Below are 18,608 nucleotides of genomic sequence, written 5' to 3' on the forward strand. Positions count from 1 at the left end.
AGAAATCGCGGACATGGTGGCAGACAACGCTGATGGAGGGCTGGCTGAATAAGGCACCTTTCAAATGCAAGGTCTTTCTTTGGCGGGTAATGATTGGTGGTCTTCCTCTTGCCTCGGCCCTTGCCAAGCGTCGCATCTCCAATGGCACTTGCTTCTTCTGTACCACAACGGCGGAATCAGCTCGACATCGTTTTCTTTCTTGCCCGCTCGCCAAGAATATCTGGTTACTCTTGTCGCACATATGGCGCACTGTGGTGGGCTCCTCGCTAACTCCTTTCGACTGGGTTTTCGGGCGCCCGAAGTATCCCACACTGCCACAGTTGCATATGAAGATACTATTTCACTTCTTCAGATACTGGGGATGCTGGCACATTTGGACCACGCGCAATGCTTTTCTCTTTGATTCAGCCTCTAATGTACCGCGCCATGTTGCCAGGCTTAAAGGCCTCTTGCACTGGCAGTTAGATCTCATCCGACACGCTGACTTGCTCCCTCGGGAGGATTTGCTTCCTTGGCATATGGCAATTGCCTCTGGGTCGTTGCCATGATTCGTGTAACTTTTTAGTACACTACTACTAGGATTTTCCCCACGTTGGCCTAGGGCCCTCGTGCCTCTTGTAATCAGAAAGAGAGAGAGCGAGAGAACTTCTTCTCCTGATGGCTTAGTGTCATCAACTATCTTGTGATCAAGTAATCTTGTATTTTTTCGTAATTAATACAATTACCTTTTACGAAAAAAAAAAGAGAGAGAGAGAGAGCGGAACATAGAAAATCTACAATGAAGAATACTATATAAGTAAGCAGAATGTACGTGAGCATAGAGTGTATGTCGCATATGTCTCCACCTCGAAGATCTCACAAGCTGTGAACTTGAAAGTATGTGCAACAGTCTCCACGATCAACAATCTAGAAACTTGTGATCAGAAATATATAGTGTGTGGAGGCTGGGCAAAATAAATAGCCAAAAAGACATGCTAAAAACAATGTAAGTTGATTGCAGTCGACTCCTCCTATTGTGCCACGTGGCACATGCACTGCCTGCTACCTGCTATGCCTGTTGACGTCACCTACTGTACGAATAGACTGCCACATGTCCTGCCTACTGCAACTGCACAGAAATCTACCGCGTGAATATCCTACCTGCTCCATCACACAAAACTGCCCACGAATGCATATGACTGCCTGTCTAGGGGATGACAATCTCTAACAATGTGCAAGTACTCCTCAAACTCTTCATCTGTAAGATAGCCAAAATGAGAATAAGAAGAAGATGGTGAAGGTGAAGGTGTGTCTACCTCCTCCTCGAGACCATAATGCCTTCTCAATGCCTCCAATGATGGAGAACCCTCATAGGGCATCATAGGATCCCTAGGTGTCAAACATTATGAGTCAAAATCGAGCCATGTGTGCTCACACAAAAACTAGCCTCCACAATCATCGCACGACACTCTTTAGAAGAGCATCGGCTCTAATACCATGTAAAGACATGATAGGGTTTGCACTAAGAAAACACAGCATGTACAACCAAGACTGAAACACAAAGACTCACACAGAGACAAGTAAAACTCAAACCCTAAACACAAAATGCAAAACAGAAAAACTCAAAACTCAAACGCAGAGACAAACATAGAGAGAGAAAAGACTCTTAAGTGAATGAATGTAAGAGTGTATAGAATGCCCAAGGGAAGAGCAATGTAGTATCAGAGAGTAATGTCCACCGGAGACGGATCCCAAGTGCACTAACCGCTAGTCAGAGACGAGAGTGTTGAATAATGAAGGGCAACAGGCTGGTCACCAACACACAATAGTTGGAGGCTGAAATCTGGTAAATGCAGCAATGTACCACCAAAGAAGGCTGAAAACTAATCCCCCAAGGCAAAGAACTGTCATGCAACAATAAGAGAGATGTTTGCTGATGTGAACGGCCTATTGGACAGCAAATACGCATGTATTGCAACAGTCACTTGGTGGGAGAGATAGAAGCAGCCTGTCACCTAACACCAAATGCTGAAAACGTGGGCTAATCAAGTGCTATGATGACGCAACAGATGGAGACCTCCAAACAACACGGCAATGGCTGAAAATAGGCCTAGATAGTGATGGGCTGCAATCAGAGATGGCTAGACAATCGATGGTAGGTGGCTGATGACTGAAAACTGCACGTAAAAGTGAGAAACATGCACTAAAGTATGAGGGTAAAAGGTGGGCAGCCTGTCTATTTATAGATGTTGAAGGGTGTCCCAAAATTTAGGGTTTTAAGGGACCATTGAAACTCTCTCAAACCACGCACCAAATTCGCATTTTTCATTAATTAAGCGTGTTTTGGGGCTGTTTAAAGATGCTAATCAACTAAAAAGTGTGTTTTAGCTCAACAATGTCCTCCATGCTGATTGAGCATGAGACAGCTTTACAGTTACAAGGGAGGCTATGTGTCACAATCTCCAGGGTTTGTGGTGAAAGGAAAAGAGCACATGGTTTGCAAATGGCACGAAGCTCTTTATGGTTTAAAATAAGCTTCTTGTGCATGGTACTCTAAGATTGATGTTTATTTGGCCAACATTGGCTTTACAAATAGTCCAACTGCTCCCATTGTCTACTTTAAGAATGAAGGTGGGGACTTGCTAGTAATCATTCTCTATGTAGGTGATACACTGCTCATCGAACCAAAGGAGTATAAATTTGCATATTTCAAGGCTGAATTGAAAAATGCTTTTGCTATGTTAGATATGGGCTGCTTACACTACTATTTGGGGATTCAATTCATTCAGCATGGATTATCATGTTGCAATTGTAATATGTGGATCAGCTTTTATATAGGTTTAATATGAAAATTTCCAACCTATGTGCACTCCTATGGAGTTAGGGCCAAAGTTGACCATGTATGATGGTAAAGAGATGTCTCATGTTGCAATTTTCAGCCAAGCTGCTGGCTATCTTATCTACCTTTACAACACACATCGTGATATATAGTTTGTGGTATCCCAAGTGAGGAGGTTTATGCATAGGTCATAGACAGCACATTGGTAAGCTATATAGTGGATCTTCGGATATTTGCAAGGAACTTAGTTATATGCATTATTATTTCCTAGGGTGGGAGACTTGCACCTATAGGCTTATAATGATTTAGATTGGGCTGGTGATTTAGATAATAGGCAGTCTACTAGTGGACATATTTCATGTTGAGCCGGTTATGCATTTTGTGGCTAGGTTAAAAACAACCTATTGGTACCTCATCTTGTGAGGTCGAGTACAGGGAAGCCTTTACAGTAATTGTCACGAGGATGTGAAATTTTGAGATGCTTTAATCTTGTTGACAACATTTGATCAAGTTATTGATCAAATGTGCAAGATTGTTTAGTACATATGATGCACATGGCAGTTATTTCATGGTAATAGGCCAAGGACCTCAAGGATGTAGTGGGTGTGAAAGGCAAAAGTTGTGACAAGTTATGCCAGCTAGGCTTTGGGAGTTAGTTTTTGTCAGCTTTGACCCTGGGATTGTTATTTGGTCAATAAGTATTGATGGCGATACTAGTGACTAGCATTAATTAATTAATTAATGCCAGTCTAAGGGTCAACATAGGTTGGGGATCACTTTAGGTTGCAAATGGCCTAGCTAATTTAATTATGGATGAGCACTTTAAATTTTGGGTAGGGTTAGAAGGGTGAAATTAATTTTCAAGATTATTTAATTTTGAAAATTAATTAAATGGTTGGATATTGCTGAAAAATGGGTTTAGAAGGTTGCCACTTGGCAAAAATGCCCATGCAAATTGAGAAAACTTTTTTGGGGGTTGGGTCTCAGCCATTCAATTAGTTTATAGTTGGAGAGAGAGAGAGAGAGAGAGAGAGAGAGAGAGAGAGAGAGAGAGTAGAGTAGAGTAGTTTATTATTGTCCAGGGAAGGCCAAATTATGATCCATGGGATCTTTCTAGATATACAACGATTCTTCTTCCCCATGGTAGGAAAGGGTAGCTACGGTGAAAGAACGATCTATGTAGCGTGGTTCTCCCGAAAGCGTAACATGCGGGTGATGAGAGTCCCTAACTTTGATGTAGGAGTAGTGGTTAGAAACTGGTGAAGTGGCCCCTGTAAAGGGATATCAAAGTCAACCCGTATATGTGCATATGCTCGGCATGTCGTAATCATGTACTCCTCTGATTCTACACTTTGTAGTCCACACAGCTTGCATAACCTTGTCTCTCTTGCCTGTCCACTCCATGTACCTGTCTCGATCAATAAAGTGTGTAATCGAGTTCGAAGTCGTGTAATATTCCGTCTAAATACCACTGAGAGTGGATTGGCTATGTATGGCTGCGTGTGTGCCCCTGCATGCATGTAGGATCCCAACATGAAGGATAGATATGCATACTGTAATAAGCAAGTTTGCCATTTGCTCCCTTGCTTTGATGTGACCAGTTCAAGAATTGGATGAGGCTAGTGACTAGCAAAGTGAAGAGGAATTTGATGTGACCAGTTCAAGAATCGGATGAGGCCAGTAGTAAATCTCTTTACTGAATTGGTAAAGGATCCTCAATTTACCTGATTTTTGAATGCTATGAAGAAGGACAACCAAGACAAGAAGAAGAAGACATCTGCCCTTCATTTGAAGCTCCCAAAGATGCTAATGAAGCGAAAGAGGTGGTACCTATAGGGCAAGGAATGCCAATGCAAGGCCATCAAAGAAGCCAATCCAATGGGTTTTGGACAGCTGGGCATGTATGCTATGGTGGGGTAGCCAAGATATTTATGTGGAAGCACGATTTTTCATGCTATGGTTGGACAGGAACTGCATATGGGAATGTATGACACAAATCCCCATAGTATGCAACAACTAATGCATAGTGTGCAAGGCCCAATGTATTCGGGTATGGTTGGAAATATGCAAAACGCTATGTATGGCAGCATTGGCTTGATGCATGGGGCAAAAAGTAGCATGTTTAGTACAACATTTGCACCCTCCAATGCTTATGGGGTTCAAGGAATTAATGTTGGTTATGCAAATGTTTTGTTTGGTGTTGGTTTTGATGCAAATTTAGTAAATGTACCCTTTTTCTAGTAGCCAATGTATGACAACTTGACACCCAAAGGGGCAACAAAAGACTATAATGAGGGTGGAAAAGCAGTGAAGTTTGAGTTCTTCAGTGGTGCACAAAGATAGGCTGAAAGCTTTGACTTTCATTCAGCAGTTTGATGCAGCCTATTCAAGCGGGAACTTCACTGAGTCCCCAAAGATTTGAAAGGCAACCACTTTTTTGAAAGGGAATGCATTGCAGTGTTGGTCCACTCTTTTGATGCAAGATAGAGTACCGTCAATGTGGGTATGAATTTGAAGCAATATAATAAGAAGTTTCGGGATGCATTGCTGCCTATTACTTCTTATCGCCCCGTACCCCTTAATGAGCAAGTGGAAAAATATGTTTGTGGGCTACCCAAAGGAATCAAAGATTTTTGTATTAAATCCACCGTGTCTAGCATGTCTCAGCTCATAGAGATTGTTTCTACAGCTAATGCTTTGTTATGTGGGAAGGATTCAGACTTTCTAGAAAGTGAGGAGAAGCTGAATAAAATGTTGTTTAAGGTTGAGAAAATGGAGAGGTCTGAAAATGAGCGTGAAAAAAGGCCAAAATAGCAAAGAAAGGGCTCGAAAACATTGGCACAACAATAGGGCATTGATGGCTAGAAATAAATGTTTTATTTGTTAACAGGAGAGTCACATTGCAAGGGATTGTCCTAATAGGCAGCAATATGGAAAATCAGAAAATTAGGGAGATTCTAAAGGAAAGAAGCCCAAAACATCAGTGGGATTAGTGCCCGATGTTGTTAATGATCAGCCCAATGATGATGCTATTGAGTTGTGCAAAGCATGGGGCAAGATTAGGGATCAACAAACATTGATTTTCTTTGATAATGGTACATGAGCCAACTTCATCTCTGTAGACTGACAACGCGTCTAGGTAAGAGAGAGGATGAGATGGGACCCATGATGGAAGTTGGAATGGCATGTAATGGTCATGCAGAGCGTGTCACACCGCTCATTGAAAAGCTCCGGTTTCATATACCGAGATGTGTGGATAGCGAAGAGTTCTTCATTGCTCCACTTAAGGGGTGTGATATATTGTGCAATGATTGATTCTTGTGCTAAAAAGATCACCATTCAACATAAGGGAAAGCCATTCACACTTGATGTAAAGTTGAAAGGTGAATTTGTCCCTATTGTATTTGCAGCTGCCATTTTTAAAGTAAGGAAAAATCATCTTTCAACGTACTTGGTTTTTACTAAGGATAAAGATGATTGTGAGAATGTTGGGAACATGTCTAAGTTAGAGAAGTATCGCATGTCATTTTTGAAAATTTATGCTGATTGCTTCTCTTAGTCACTTTCAGGGCAGCTACTGCCTAAAAGGCCAGAAGATCATGGCATAGATCTTATCGTTGGAAGTAGCCCACCTGATAAGCCACTCTACAAAGTCAGTGCAGCCTAATAGGAGGAGATTATGAGTCATGTGAATGAGCTATTAGAAAAAGGAGCTGATTTAGCACATCTAATCCCTTTTTTGTTCTCCACTGCTTTTGGTGCAGAAAACGAATGGTTCATCGCGTATGTGCATTGATTATCGTGCTCTGAAAAAGATCATGACAAAGAATTGCTTTCTGATTCGTTAGATCGATCATATTATGGATAGGTTGCAAAGGACAACCATATTCAGCTGTATAGATTTGAAAAGTGGGTATCATCAAATACGCATTAGACCAAAAGATGTACCTAAGAAAACTTTCACGACATCTTTTGGATTGTATGAGTTTCTTGTTATGTCTTTTAGACTTATGAATGCTTCTGCCACTTTTAATTGGATGATGGATCGCATTTTCTAGCCACATAGAGGATTTGTGGATACTTTCTTTGATGACATGATTGTCCATTCAAAGAATGAGGTAGAGGAAAGAAGACACTTAGACATTGTGTTTAATGAATTGCGTGAGCATAGGTTGGTTATCAATGACAAGAAAAATAAATTCTTTATGCATGAAATCCATTTTAGGAAAGTATTGTATCTATTGATGGTATTCGCGTGGACCCTACAAAGGTTTAGGCAATACGATCATGGCCACCTTTGAGAAATGTGCATGAGATCTATAGCTTCCTGGGTTTATGTTTTTACTACAAGAAGTATGTACACAGGTTTGTTGAAATTACATCTCCATTGCATGCTTTGCAGAAGAAGGATATACCGTTGAGATGGACAACAGTGGAAATTTCAGCATTGGAAAAGTTGAAGGAAAAGATGACTTCAGATCGTGTGCTTGTGTTGCTTGATCTAAGGAAGTCATTCTAGTTTAGTGTGATGTATGTGGTAACAGTATTGGGGCTGTTCTTATGTAGGATAGCCGAGTTGTGGCTTATGAGAGCTGAATTCTCCACGGTGCAGAAAAGAATTTAGAGGTCTATGAGAAAGAGCTCTTGGGTGTAATTCATGCACTGTCTATGTGGAAACATTATTTGTGGGCGCTGATTTTACAGTGCAGATAGACCATTAGACTTTGAGGTACTTTCTGACGCTGACAAAGTTGTTAGAGAAGCATATGACATGGGCAAATTTTCTTTGTATGGTTCATTTTGAGATTGTACATATTGATGGTAAAAAGAATGGTTTGGTTGATGCATTGTCATGTAAGCCATAAATTTTAGCTGTCAGTTGGTTTATTACACTGAGTTGGATGCCATGAGAGAGCAATATATTGCTGATTCGAACTTTGCTAATGTTTATTATCAGCTATGCAATGGCTAAAGGCATGAGCACTTTGTATTAAGAGATGAATTTTTGATGATGCATGGACGACTGTGTGTTACAAAGCAATTAGGGCCTAGATTTATCACTGAAAGTCATGCTCCTTTGTATGCAGAACACAGAGATATTGATGCCGCGGTCAAGGCAGTGGAGCATTTCTTTTATTGGTGACATTTGAGGCATGATGCAGAATAGTTTGTCAAGAGCTGCTTCATATGTTAGAAGGTAAGGCATGATAGGTAAATGATGGTGGGTTTATTGCAGCCCTTGCCTATTCTAGATAGGCGTTGGTAGAGCATTGCAAGGGACTTTATTTTTGTGCTTTCTAGGACACCTACAAGGAATGATGGGATATGAACTATCATTTGCAAGTTTAGCAAACAAGCCCATTTCATTTGGGTGAGGAAGAAAATAAAGACTGAGCATATGGTACGATTGTTTTTGTAGCACATCTTTAAGTATCATGGTATGCTAGAGTTGATCATTAGTGATCGAGATTCTCAAATGACGAGTTTATTTTGGAAGGGGTTATTTGAGAATATAGGTACCACACTGAATTTCTCATCATCCTTCCATCCGCATATAGATGGTCAGTCTGAGGAAGTAAATTCTATAGTGTTAGATCTTTTAAGGTGCTATGTTTTAGACCACAAGACACAGTGGGAGTAGTATTTGCTCTTGGTTAAGTTTGCTTACAAAAACACAGTGGATAGTTTCATTGGCAAAGCTTCATTTGAGGTGGTTGAGGGTTGCAAGAAGGTACCACCTATCTTGCAAACTAAGGATAAGATTTTTGAGGCTGATTGTTATGTGGAAAACTTGGATGTAACCTATGCAAAGATAAAGTATGCATTTCAGAGATTACATGAAAAGCAAAGGAGGGTATCTAATCGTCGTAGATATGCTTTGTAGTTTATAGAGGGCGATTATGTATTGCAGCAATTTAAAAAGGCAAGGCTGAAAAAGATAAATGAAAGAGAAAGACTATAGTTGAAGTTGAGTATGAGATACTATAGGCCCTTCCAGGTGTTGGAGAAGATCAATGATGTGATATATCGGCAAAAATTACCTCTACACTAGCGGATACACAATGTCTTTCATGTCAGTTTGTTAAGGCCTTTCATGGTGATATGCTAGAGGATATGTTTGGTGAAATTCAGCTTGAGATTGAGGAGCTGGATAAGAGGATGACTTCGCAAACGTTCTTCAGTCGTTGCAGCTTTACCTAAACGTCTTTCAGTTAGACCTCAAGCTCAGTCAAGTTTAGTAGAGCAGGGGTCTGGAGTATTGCCTGATGCTCAAGGGAGAGGTAGGACTTTCATTGAGCCAATTGTGGACAACTCTCGTATGTAGTGGATCTTGGATATATTTAGCATGCATCGTAGGTACTGTGTTGACAGTATGTTTGCCGTGAGGTTACTACTTAATGTACTAGTCACTGTGAGATATATGTAGATGAGTATGAATTTCACCCGGGCATTGGAACTATACTTTTGTATCAGCTTATGATTAGTTAAGCATGAATTCAACCTCAATTTTGAGACAACAATTTTGATAAGTTTCATCTTAGTTTGTGATTAGTTCTCAGATCAACAAGTGATGCGTTTATGATTAGATTATGCTCAGTTTTTAATGGTTTCTAGTTGGTTCCATGGACAACAGTTTGTTAGTAAATGCCATTGATAGTTTTAGCCATGCTTTATTCTGAATTAATGTTTTTATATGGTGGATAATCGGAACAATTGAGAAACATGAGTTATGGATGCGTCCAATGAGTTTCTAGCAACAGTTCTGAACCAAATTTTAGTTTTATATTATGTATATGTTGGTTGGAAATGTTCTATAGGTTTGGGGCATGTAGCATGGTTGGACAACAATGGCGAATGTTGTGATTGTGATGTCTTATGGAATTCCAGTGTAGTATGCTTTTCTGTTGGTCCAATGCAATGCAATTGAGGACGATTGCAGGGATTTCAAGGGGGAGGTCTGCCATGAGGATGTGAAATTTTTAGATACTCTAATCTTGTTGATAACATTTGATTAAGTTATTAATCAAATGTGCAAGGTTGTTTAGCACATATGATGCACATGGCAATTATTTCATTGTAATAGGCCAAGGACCTTGAGGATATAGTGGGCGTCAAAGGCAAAAGTTGTGATAAGTTATGCCAATTTGGCCTTGGGAGTAAGTTGGTGTTAGTTTTGACCCTGGGATAGTTCTTTAGTCAATAAGTATCAATGGTGATACTAGGGATTAGCTTTAATTAATTAATTAATGCTAGTCTAGGGTCAACAGAAATTGGGGACCACTCCAGGTTGCAAATGGCCTGGCTAATTTAATTATAGATGGATTCATTTAATTTTGGGAAGGACCAGAAGGGCTTAAATTAAATTTCAGGATTATTTAATTTTGAAAATTAATTAAATGGCTGGATAATGTTGAAAAATGGGTTTAGAAGGTTGCTACTTGGCAAACATGCCTCTATAAATTGAGAAAACGTTTTTGGGGGCTGGGTCTCTACCATTCAGCTAGTTTATATTTTGGAGAGAGAGAGAGAGAGAGAGAGAGAGAGAGAGAGAGAGAGAGAGAGAGTTGCTGGTCTATTTTCTGATTAGAGAATAACAATTTGCTATAGAAGACAGCCATCTGGGAGCCTCAACAGGCAGGGGACAACAAGGAGTCACCCTCCAAGGATTGGCAATAGCATTGTTGATCAGGTGACAACATTTTGGAGGTATCTAGTAATAGATGACTCTCATCTTGGCTTTGTCTCATCTTCTCCAACCCATTCTTAAGAGATCTCAGCATTTCTTAGCCATTTTGAGCAAATCTCAGCCAAATTTGATGGACAACAGAGATATCTTTGCTGTAAACCTTAAATTTCTGTAGAAATTAGAGCTTAGTAGACACCTTGGGACCCGAGCCAATAGGAGAAGGCATTGTACATCGAAATCAGCACCTAAAATTCGTGGAATTGATAGGGATTTCAGATGCCAGGCCATCCATTGTGAATTGGGGCAACATTTTACCGATTGGTGGTTCCATTTGTGCAATTCTTTAGCGAAAATCAAGGGGCAATTGGCCCAAATTTCTTGCTGATTAGCAAAGGAGATTGTGGAATCTCAACTTGTACTCAATCCATTAGCAATTAAAGTTAAAGAAATACTGAAAGGGGCGCTAGTTTTGGGGCCAATTGAGTGTCTATTGTCTAAGATTATTAAGGTAAATTGTGCATTTCAATTTATGTTTATTTGTTGATTGTTGTAATTGAGTGCTTAATTAGGGAAATACCACCCTCTCCAAGAAGGAAGGCTGGTTTCAATAAAAGTGGAATGTGTATGGTTGTGTAGATTGTTGGCTAATCTACGGATTTCATTATAGGGTCCTATGCCCATTCTTTTTGACAATCAGAGTGCTATTGTTGTGGCACGGAATCTTGTGTTTCATGTTGGCATGTTGACCTGGGTTGGGTCTACCTTAGACCTAAGTTGTACTTTCATTCTATCGTACTTTCATTCTATCACTTTTCAGTTCAGCAAGTACACTCGGTTTCAGCTCACGTACACATTGTCTACTTTTCACTCTCTCGTTCCCCTCTTCTCCACAGCTGGTTGCATTTCTCATAAAGAGAAATCAATGAAAAGGAGTAATGTCTACTTTTCACTCTCTCGTTCCCCTCTTCTCCACAGTTGGTTGCATTTCTCATAGAGAGAAATCAATGAAAAGGAGTAATGCCATGATTTGGTTGGGGAGCACCATTGTAAATGTCAGTTTTGCCCACGAAAGCTCCCTGGTCAGGGACCCCATGTCTCTTGTCCGCTGCAAAGTGAAGGGCTTACTTTTGGCTTTGGCTTGTCTCTGCATGAAAAAGGGTATTTTGTGCAGTTCCAAATTGCCATCCTGAGATTCCTGTCATGCCTCTGAGATCACTCGATCACATCCACATGTAGCCCCTTCTTTATCTTTTCTTTAGCTTTCTCTCTCTTTTTTTTTTTTTGGTTTTGGGGTTGGGGGGGTGTGTGTGTGTGGTAGAACAAACTGTAGATTGATTCTCAATCACAGCTTTTGTGACACATTTGACTCCTGTACATGAAAAATGAAATAGCCACCTGATGGAAAAATATATTTAATGCCACTATGCAGGATCAGATCATGTGCAAACTTTTGGCTGCAACACGCATCATAATCGAAATCACATGCAAATGTCATGGACAACTTTCTGTTTGTCTTTGGGATCTGCTCTTGCTATTGGTAGTGGGCTTTCAGAGACTGCAATGAACGAGGCTGGTCCAAAGGTAATGTTCCTGGAAACCCAGTTTTGCTCTTAAGCTTTCAGAGCCAACATTCTTGCAATCCTTATCAGAGCTTTGATTGCAGGTTAATGAAAGCAATAGTGGGGTTGACAGTGGATCTGTGTCCAATGAAAGTATAGATCCAGACAAAGTAATGGAGCAGGTTGAAACTGGAATACAAAATAGACTGAAGACCCTCAACTTATCAAGCTCCATTCTTCCAACATACACTATTACAGCCAAAGGTCAACAGGTGCTCATCATTGAAGTTTTTTAATAACACATTCTGAAGCACACTATATTTTCATCAGAAACTAGATGATGGTGCCTGTTCTGTTATATTACAAGCTGTATGATTAAGGTTTTGGGAAGCTAGAGTTCTTGTGATAAAAGCTTTTGTAGTTGTGGAGTAAATGTGAAAATCTAGAAAGCAGCTGAGTAATAGGTTCCTGTGAAGGGACAAGTCCACTTTCATTTTTTAATGTCGTAAGGAAGCAAAGATTTGTATTTAGAGAGAACTCATGACCAGTCTTTAACACAAGATTTAATGGCTGGTTGAATGAATGAGTGCTTCTGTGGAAGTAGGAAAACATTTGAGGTGTCTTTTGACTTGTTTAAAGGGAGGGAAATATGTCTGTGTTTATTAGTAGATTGGTCTTCTTGAATCCTGGCTTCTATCTTACATATGTATGCAAATTGTAAATGGTTTGTCCTGACACTGCAGTTTCATTTGGTTTGCTCTTCTGCCTTTTCCTACCCGAAAGTATTACCCCTTTGTCTCGTACTATTCAGACTATTCAAAATCAAAACCAAGCAGAAATGAATGCTTGAGTAGTAGGCTAAGCATGCACAGTTTTATATTTATAGGAATTGAATTTAAATTGGCATTTTTGAACACTTTTGGCTGTCCAGAGATAGACATGCGGCTATCAAATACTGTTCGGATTCATGGTTTTGGCCCAACCAAGAGATGTAGAATTGAAGATTTATAATATTCTATCAAACTTCACCAATAACTGCATAGTAGGAGATTACAGTCATTGGATTTGGAACCATCAATCTATGCTTAAGGTGGCCAGTAAATTTTGGGGGCAAGTCCATACAGATTTTCTGTGCAATTCTGTTGGGTGGAGGTCTGGAAGCATGGTCGCTTTGTGAGGGCTAGTGCTGCAGGCCTGGGCACTAGATATAAAAAGTGACACTAAGACTTACGTATGTTTCACAATAGAACTGGGCTGATGTGGTTGGTAAAGCATGGCTTGATCTAATGGACATGATGGTCTTTGTGCATTCAAAAGTTGAAACTATAGGGACGAGATTTCTATATAGAGCAGAATGGAGATTATCGTGTAGCCACCACCAATTGAGCAAGAAAAAAAAAAGTCATTTTAATTTCTACTACAGACCAAAATGGCCTATGAGACCAAAAACCGATGAGTACAACTGATCCATGTATTAACTTGTCATGGATATATTAATTTGTCATTTGATAAATGAAAGAAAGTAAGACAACAAAACATAATGCTATCAATGTATAGAAAAGCTCCTAGTTCTCCTACCATCACACAAATCCATTTTGTCTGCAGCCCAGCCCAATACCCCAGTATGTTTTAAAACCAGTCTGAGAGCTCTCCTCCAAATTTGGTGCATTGGGGGGTTGACTGGTCTGTAGATCTGATTTATAGGGCAGTGAACATAAATGGTCTAGAACCAAAATTAGTGCAAATTCCTCATTGATTGCAATGTGGCAGCAGTGAGAGACCATGGATGCATTTTTCAATGTCATGTTGATCAACATTGGATTCATTGCAGCTTTGTGGGCTTGAAGGCACACCGGTTTGAGTATGTAATTAAGACAAATTTAAAGCTTGTTGGCCAAGGTTGGTAAAAGCAATTGAGGCAATGGCAATTGGAGCAAATCTAGTCAATAGAAGAGCCAGACAGAGAAGGCATCGTTGGCAAAGAGGGTGCTGCTCTGTGACAACTATGTTGATTGGGTGGGTGGGCTTCAAGTGGTTCATGTAAAGGCTCATCTTTAATGTTAAAGAAATACCATAAGAGGCACTCACCTTGAGAGCCAATCTGGTGTTGTCTACTATGCAAAAGCACTCTAGCTCTCACATTCTTTGTGTTGCTTATTTTATTTGCTGAATTAAATAGTGCATGTACTGTAAATCTGATTCATTGAATCAGGCCTCAGCCCTAATTGTTCACAACAATTTAGAGCTTTGCTTTGCTGTGGTTAGTGCACCTGCAATTCATTGGCAAATTGCAGTAATTCAGCCTTGTAAACCTGCTGTTCAAAAACCCTAATCTTTGACATGCATTTGCCCTTAGATTGAATGCTGAATTTAATGCTTGTAGTGGCTGGACATTAGATCTACATGTTTGAATACATTTTCCCTAATGTCTGCTCCAAATCATCAATGATTTGGTGATGCAAAACAAGGGCTTTGGTTGGAATTTCTTTAGTTAAGACATTCCACTCCCAACATGACTGATTTTTTGCAAACTCTAGCCACTAATCTGCTATAAATAGGAAACCCTAATTTTGATTTGTTGTAAAACAAAGCTTGCACAACTCGAGAGAGAGAAAAGCGAAGAAAGAGATTGATTCCGAGTTATCTAGCACCTTGGGATGGCTGCAAAACACTCTTTTTGCTATTCATTACGAGAGACTAGCGAGCATGCGTCTCCTCTTGCTACTACGGCTCTTGAAACTTTGGGCCGCTTTAAAAAATGAGAGAAAGAGAGTCCCAAATAGCCAAGATTAAATTTCGAAATGAATAGCCACCTACTCCTTGATCAACTCACATTTATGATTAAGGGATAATTAATGACTCAATCATTAATCATAAGTGAGCTATTTGTTGGATCAAACTTAAGCTTAGGGCTTGCTTAATAACTTAATTATAAAGAATTACTTGGATAGAGAATACAAACACAATCATATGATAAAGCATAGACAAATAAAAGAACTCAATAGGGTTAGGGTAACTCAGAGACAATGAACACAGGAGATGAATGAATGATGAATGCATAAATACAATGCTCAATGAAGTAAACACACTATGCAAGGTGAATATTGAACCTCGAACTCTTGTGTCTTTGAAGGATTGAGGTAGTGGGTATAAGTTGGAGAGTGTGTTGTACTTTGTACGTATCTTGAAATGTGGCAGATAGCCTCGGAATGTGTACGGCAACAACAAAGGTAGATCTAGAGAGTTTGGATCAGGTGGAACACATTTGGGATAACTCAAGCAGTGCCAATGACTGGAAAAGTGTTTAAATTATATTGAAAATGCAGCAGTAGATGATTTTGTGGCAGATTGGCGATAGATTGGAATTAGTAAACCCAGGTCGGAGATGCTTGAAGCAGCAAAAATGCAATTGTTTGATGGTCGTCTAGCTGACGGCGATGGTTGGGAAGAGTGGTAGCAAGAGTCCATTGTCTCTGAGTGAAGAGTACAAATATTCTTTAACCATGCTCGACCTTCTACTCAAGTCAAAATGCAATTGTTGTTAGGTTAAAAAATTTTAGTGATTGAAGCAGTTGATCAACATAACCTATCTACAAAATCCAAATATTTACATGTGATCTTAAGTAAAGGAAATCCTAGGATTGTCAACTCAAAATATTTCTCTAAACATAAGCTGTACAAATGCTTCTTCCTTTCAAAATAAGATAAAATATAAGTGAGAAATTGTAGGCTAGACAAATCCTAGGTTCCAGCCAATCAAAATTTTGATAAGACAATACTAGATGTTATGAATTGTGTAGTGGGGATTTGCTTGAGTTGTTGTGCCAAACACATACTATACACACGAGAGGAAGCTCACTCAAGAATATAAGAAGAGAGATGGAGGCCAAAACGTTTTCTTGTTGGTTTCTTTTTCTTCTTTTATACACAACACGATATACTTAAAGTATAGATAAGATACAATTTAAAAGAAAGTTACCTACTAAGTCAAACAGTGCATAATTGACTATACCAATCGATTGGCGTTATAACTATGCCAGCTGAAGGTAGATGCAATAAACTAAATATAATAAGTGATAAGTCGGTGGTTATGTGAGGATCATAATGACCATTGACATGCTAAGTATAGATGTGCAGATTCATCTAGCTGGGTGGTCCATCATCAATATTCGCACGTGTTGAGCTTGCCATCTCAACACTTCCCCCTAAGCTCAAATGTATCTTTGCAACTCCAAGTAAGCTTTGAAATTTTTGAAGCTTCTTTATATCCAATGTATTTGTGAAAATATAAGCTATTTGATGCTGTATGCTGATATATACCAAGTCAATCTCTTCTACAAGTATCTTCTCTCTTACAAAATGATAATGCATGTTATCATGTTCCTAACTAACTGTATGTTGCTCATGTTGTCACAATGAATGACAATTGGACCATCTCCTTGCACATCCAAATCACCCAATAACTTTTGCGATCATACCACTTTACATGTTACCATAGCAACATCTTTGTACTTAGCCTATATACTTGAAGCAATTGTAGGTTGCTTTTTGGTACTCCATGTAATTGCTGCATTACCAAGGGAAAACATAAATTCGCTGATAGATCTTGTGTTAGACATGTTACTAGTCCAATCTGTATTTGTGTATTTAAACATGTGTCTATCCTTATCTGCCTCATAAAAAAATCCATGATGCAAAGTGGACTTCACATATCTCATTATGCATCTAACTACATCCAAATGAGACTTTTTAAGCATCTACATAAACTGATTGACAAGACCAACAGCATAACTCAAGTCTGGCCTTGTGATAGTCATGTAAATCAAACTCTTAGGATCTTCTATCTCATTCCCAATATCAACACTCAACTTCATAGTTTGCTCCAACGGCAATGAAAGAGGCTTACACGTTGTTATACTATACTTGGACAACATATCTACGCCATACTGCCCTTGGGATAGCTATATACCATCATCACATTTGATCACCTCAATACTAAGAAAGTATCTTAGCTTATCCAAATTCTTCATCTCAAGCTTCTTCTTCAAAAAGTCCTCAACTTCAGTAATCCCATTGTCATTGTCACCTGTAATAATCAAGTTATCCACATAGATGACTATGATAATCAAATTTGCATCTCCCATTCTTACATAAAGTAAGTGATCAACATCAGAAACATAAAAGCTAATGTTAACAAGATACTCTGTGATCTTGTCAGACTATGCTCTAGGTACTTGTTTCGGCCCATAGAGAGGCTTTTTTAACCTATACACATATGTGGGATGCTCTAAATCCTCATAACTTACTGGTTGCTCCATATATATCTCTTCTTGCAAGTCATTATGTAAGAAGGTATTCTTTATATCTATTTGTTGCAAACTTCAATCTTTGGCTGTTTGCCAAAGCAATCACATATCTAACAGTTGCCATCCTAGTAATTGAACTGAATGTCTCTTTATAATCTATGTCGTGTGTTTGAGCATAGCCTCTTGCAACCAGTCTAGTCTTATACCTGCTAATAGAATAATTTGTATTATGCTTAATTTTGCAGATCCACTTACAGCCAATAGTTTTTTTGCCTTTAGACAATGATACTAGATCTCTAGTCTTATTGGCTTCTAATGCAGTCATCTCCTCATCCATTGTTGTATCCCAATGAGCATAACTAACAACATCCTCAAAACAAGTGGACTCAACATCCTTAATGACCTTTACTATATAAGTATAATGGCGAGCTATATAACCTTCAAAATCAAATCTTTTAAGAGGATATCTAACCCTATTAGACTTGCATGCCATTGGATCACTCAATGGAGCCTTTATATTACCATGTGCTCTCTGTACACCTGGTGTCCTAATAGAAGGAATACTAAGTTCATCATCCAAGCTCTCAGAACCACTAGAATTTTCATCAAACCCCAAATGACTAGCAGATGTATCATTACCATCTAACGCTTGTTTTTTTCTTTGTCTTTACTTGCAACACTATTGATGCACTCGAAGATGTGGGACTGCTCCTTAGTCTCTCAGACCAAGGGCTAACTGTAGATGTAGTACCAGATGATGTTTATGGTGCACTGTGATTCTTGCTTTTTTTTCTGTATATAACTATCATGATCATTATCTAATGCATTACCACTAGATGTATACCAATTGCTTCTCTCATAAAAAATAATATCCTTGCTCACTTTGAACTCACCTTGAGTGTGACAGGGTTATAACAGTAATATCCTTTCTGCTCTAAAGAGTATTCAATAAAAATGCATTTTTCAGCCTTTGTATCAAGCTTTTTTTGCAGCTCATCTGGTACATGAACATAGGCAATACAACCAAACACTTTCAAGTGTGACACATCGGGCTTCTTGCGTGTAAAGCATTCTTTGGAGGTCATCCCACGAATTGTAGCCGTGGGAGTTCTGTTCATAATATAGATACCAATATAAATAGCTTTAGACAGAAAATGTTTTGGCAAATTCTTTTTGGCCATCAATGCATGTGCGACTTCTGCAATATGCTTGTTTTTTCTTTCTGCAACCCCATTTTG

General features: G+C 39.2%; 1 protein-coding gene across 1 annotated transcript in view; it reads left to right on the plus strand.

The window, feature by feature from the left end:
• LOC148021973 (uncharacterized) overlaps window positions 1-18,608 on the plus strand; it is a 163,236-nt gene that overhangs the window by 18,355 nt on the left and 126,273 nt on the right. Inside the window, exons 2-3 of the mRNA XM_087697519.1 lie at window positions 11,935-12,086; window positions 12,169-12,336. Coding sequence (XP_087553645.1) covers window positions 11,935-12,086; window positions 12,169-12,336 — 320 coding nt within the window. The remainder of the gene's footprint in view (window positions 1-11,934; window positions 12,087-12,168; window positions 12,337-18,608) is intronic.

The sequence above is a fragment of the Lygodium microphyllum genome, chromosome 17 (genome assembly GCF_053477565.2).
Source record: "Lygodium microphyllum isolate KBCC chromosome 17, Lygodium_microphyllum_v1.1.10, whole genome shotgun sequence".
Taxonomy (NCBI): Eukaryota; Viridiplantae; Streptophyta; class Polypodiopsida; order Schizaeales; family Lygodiaceae; genus Lygodium; species Lygodium microphyllum.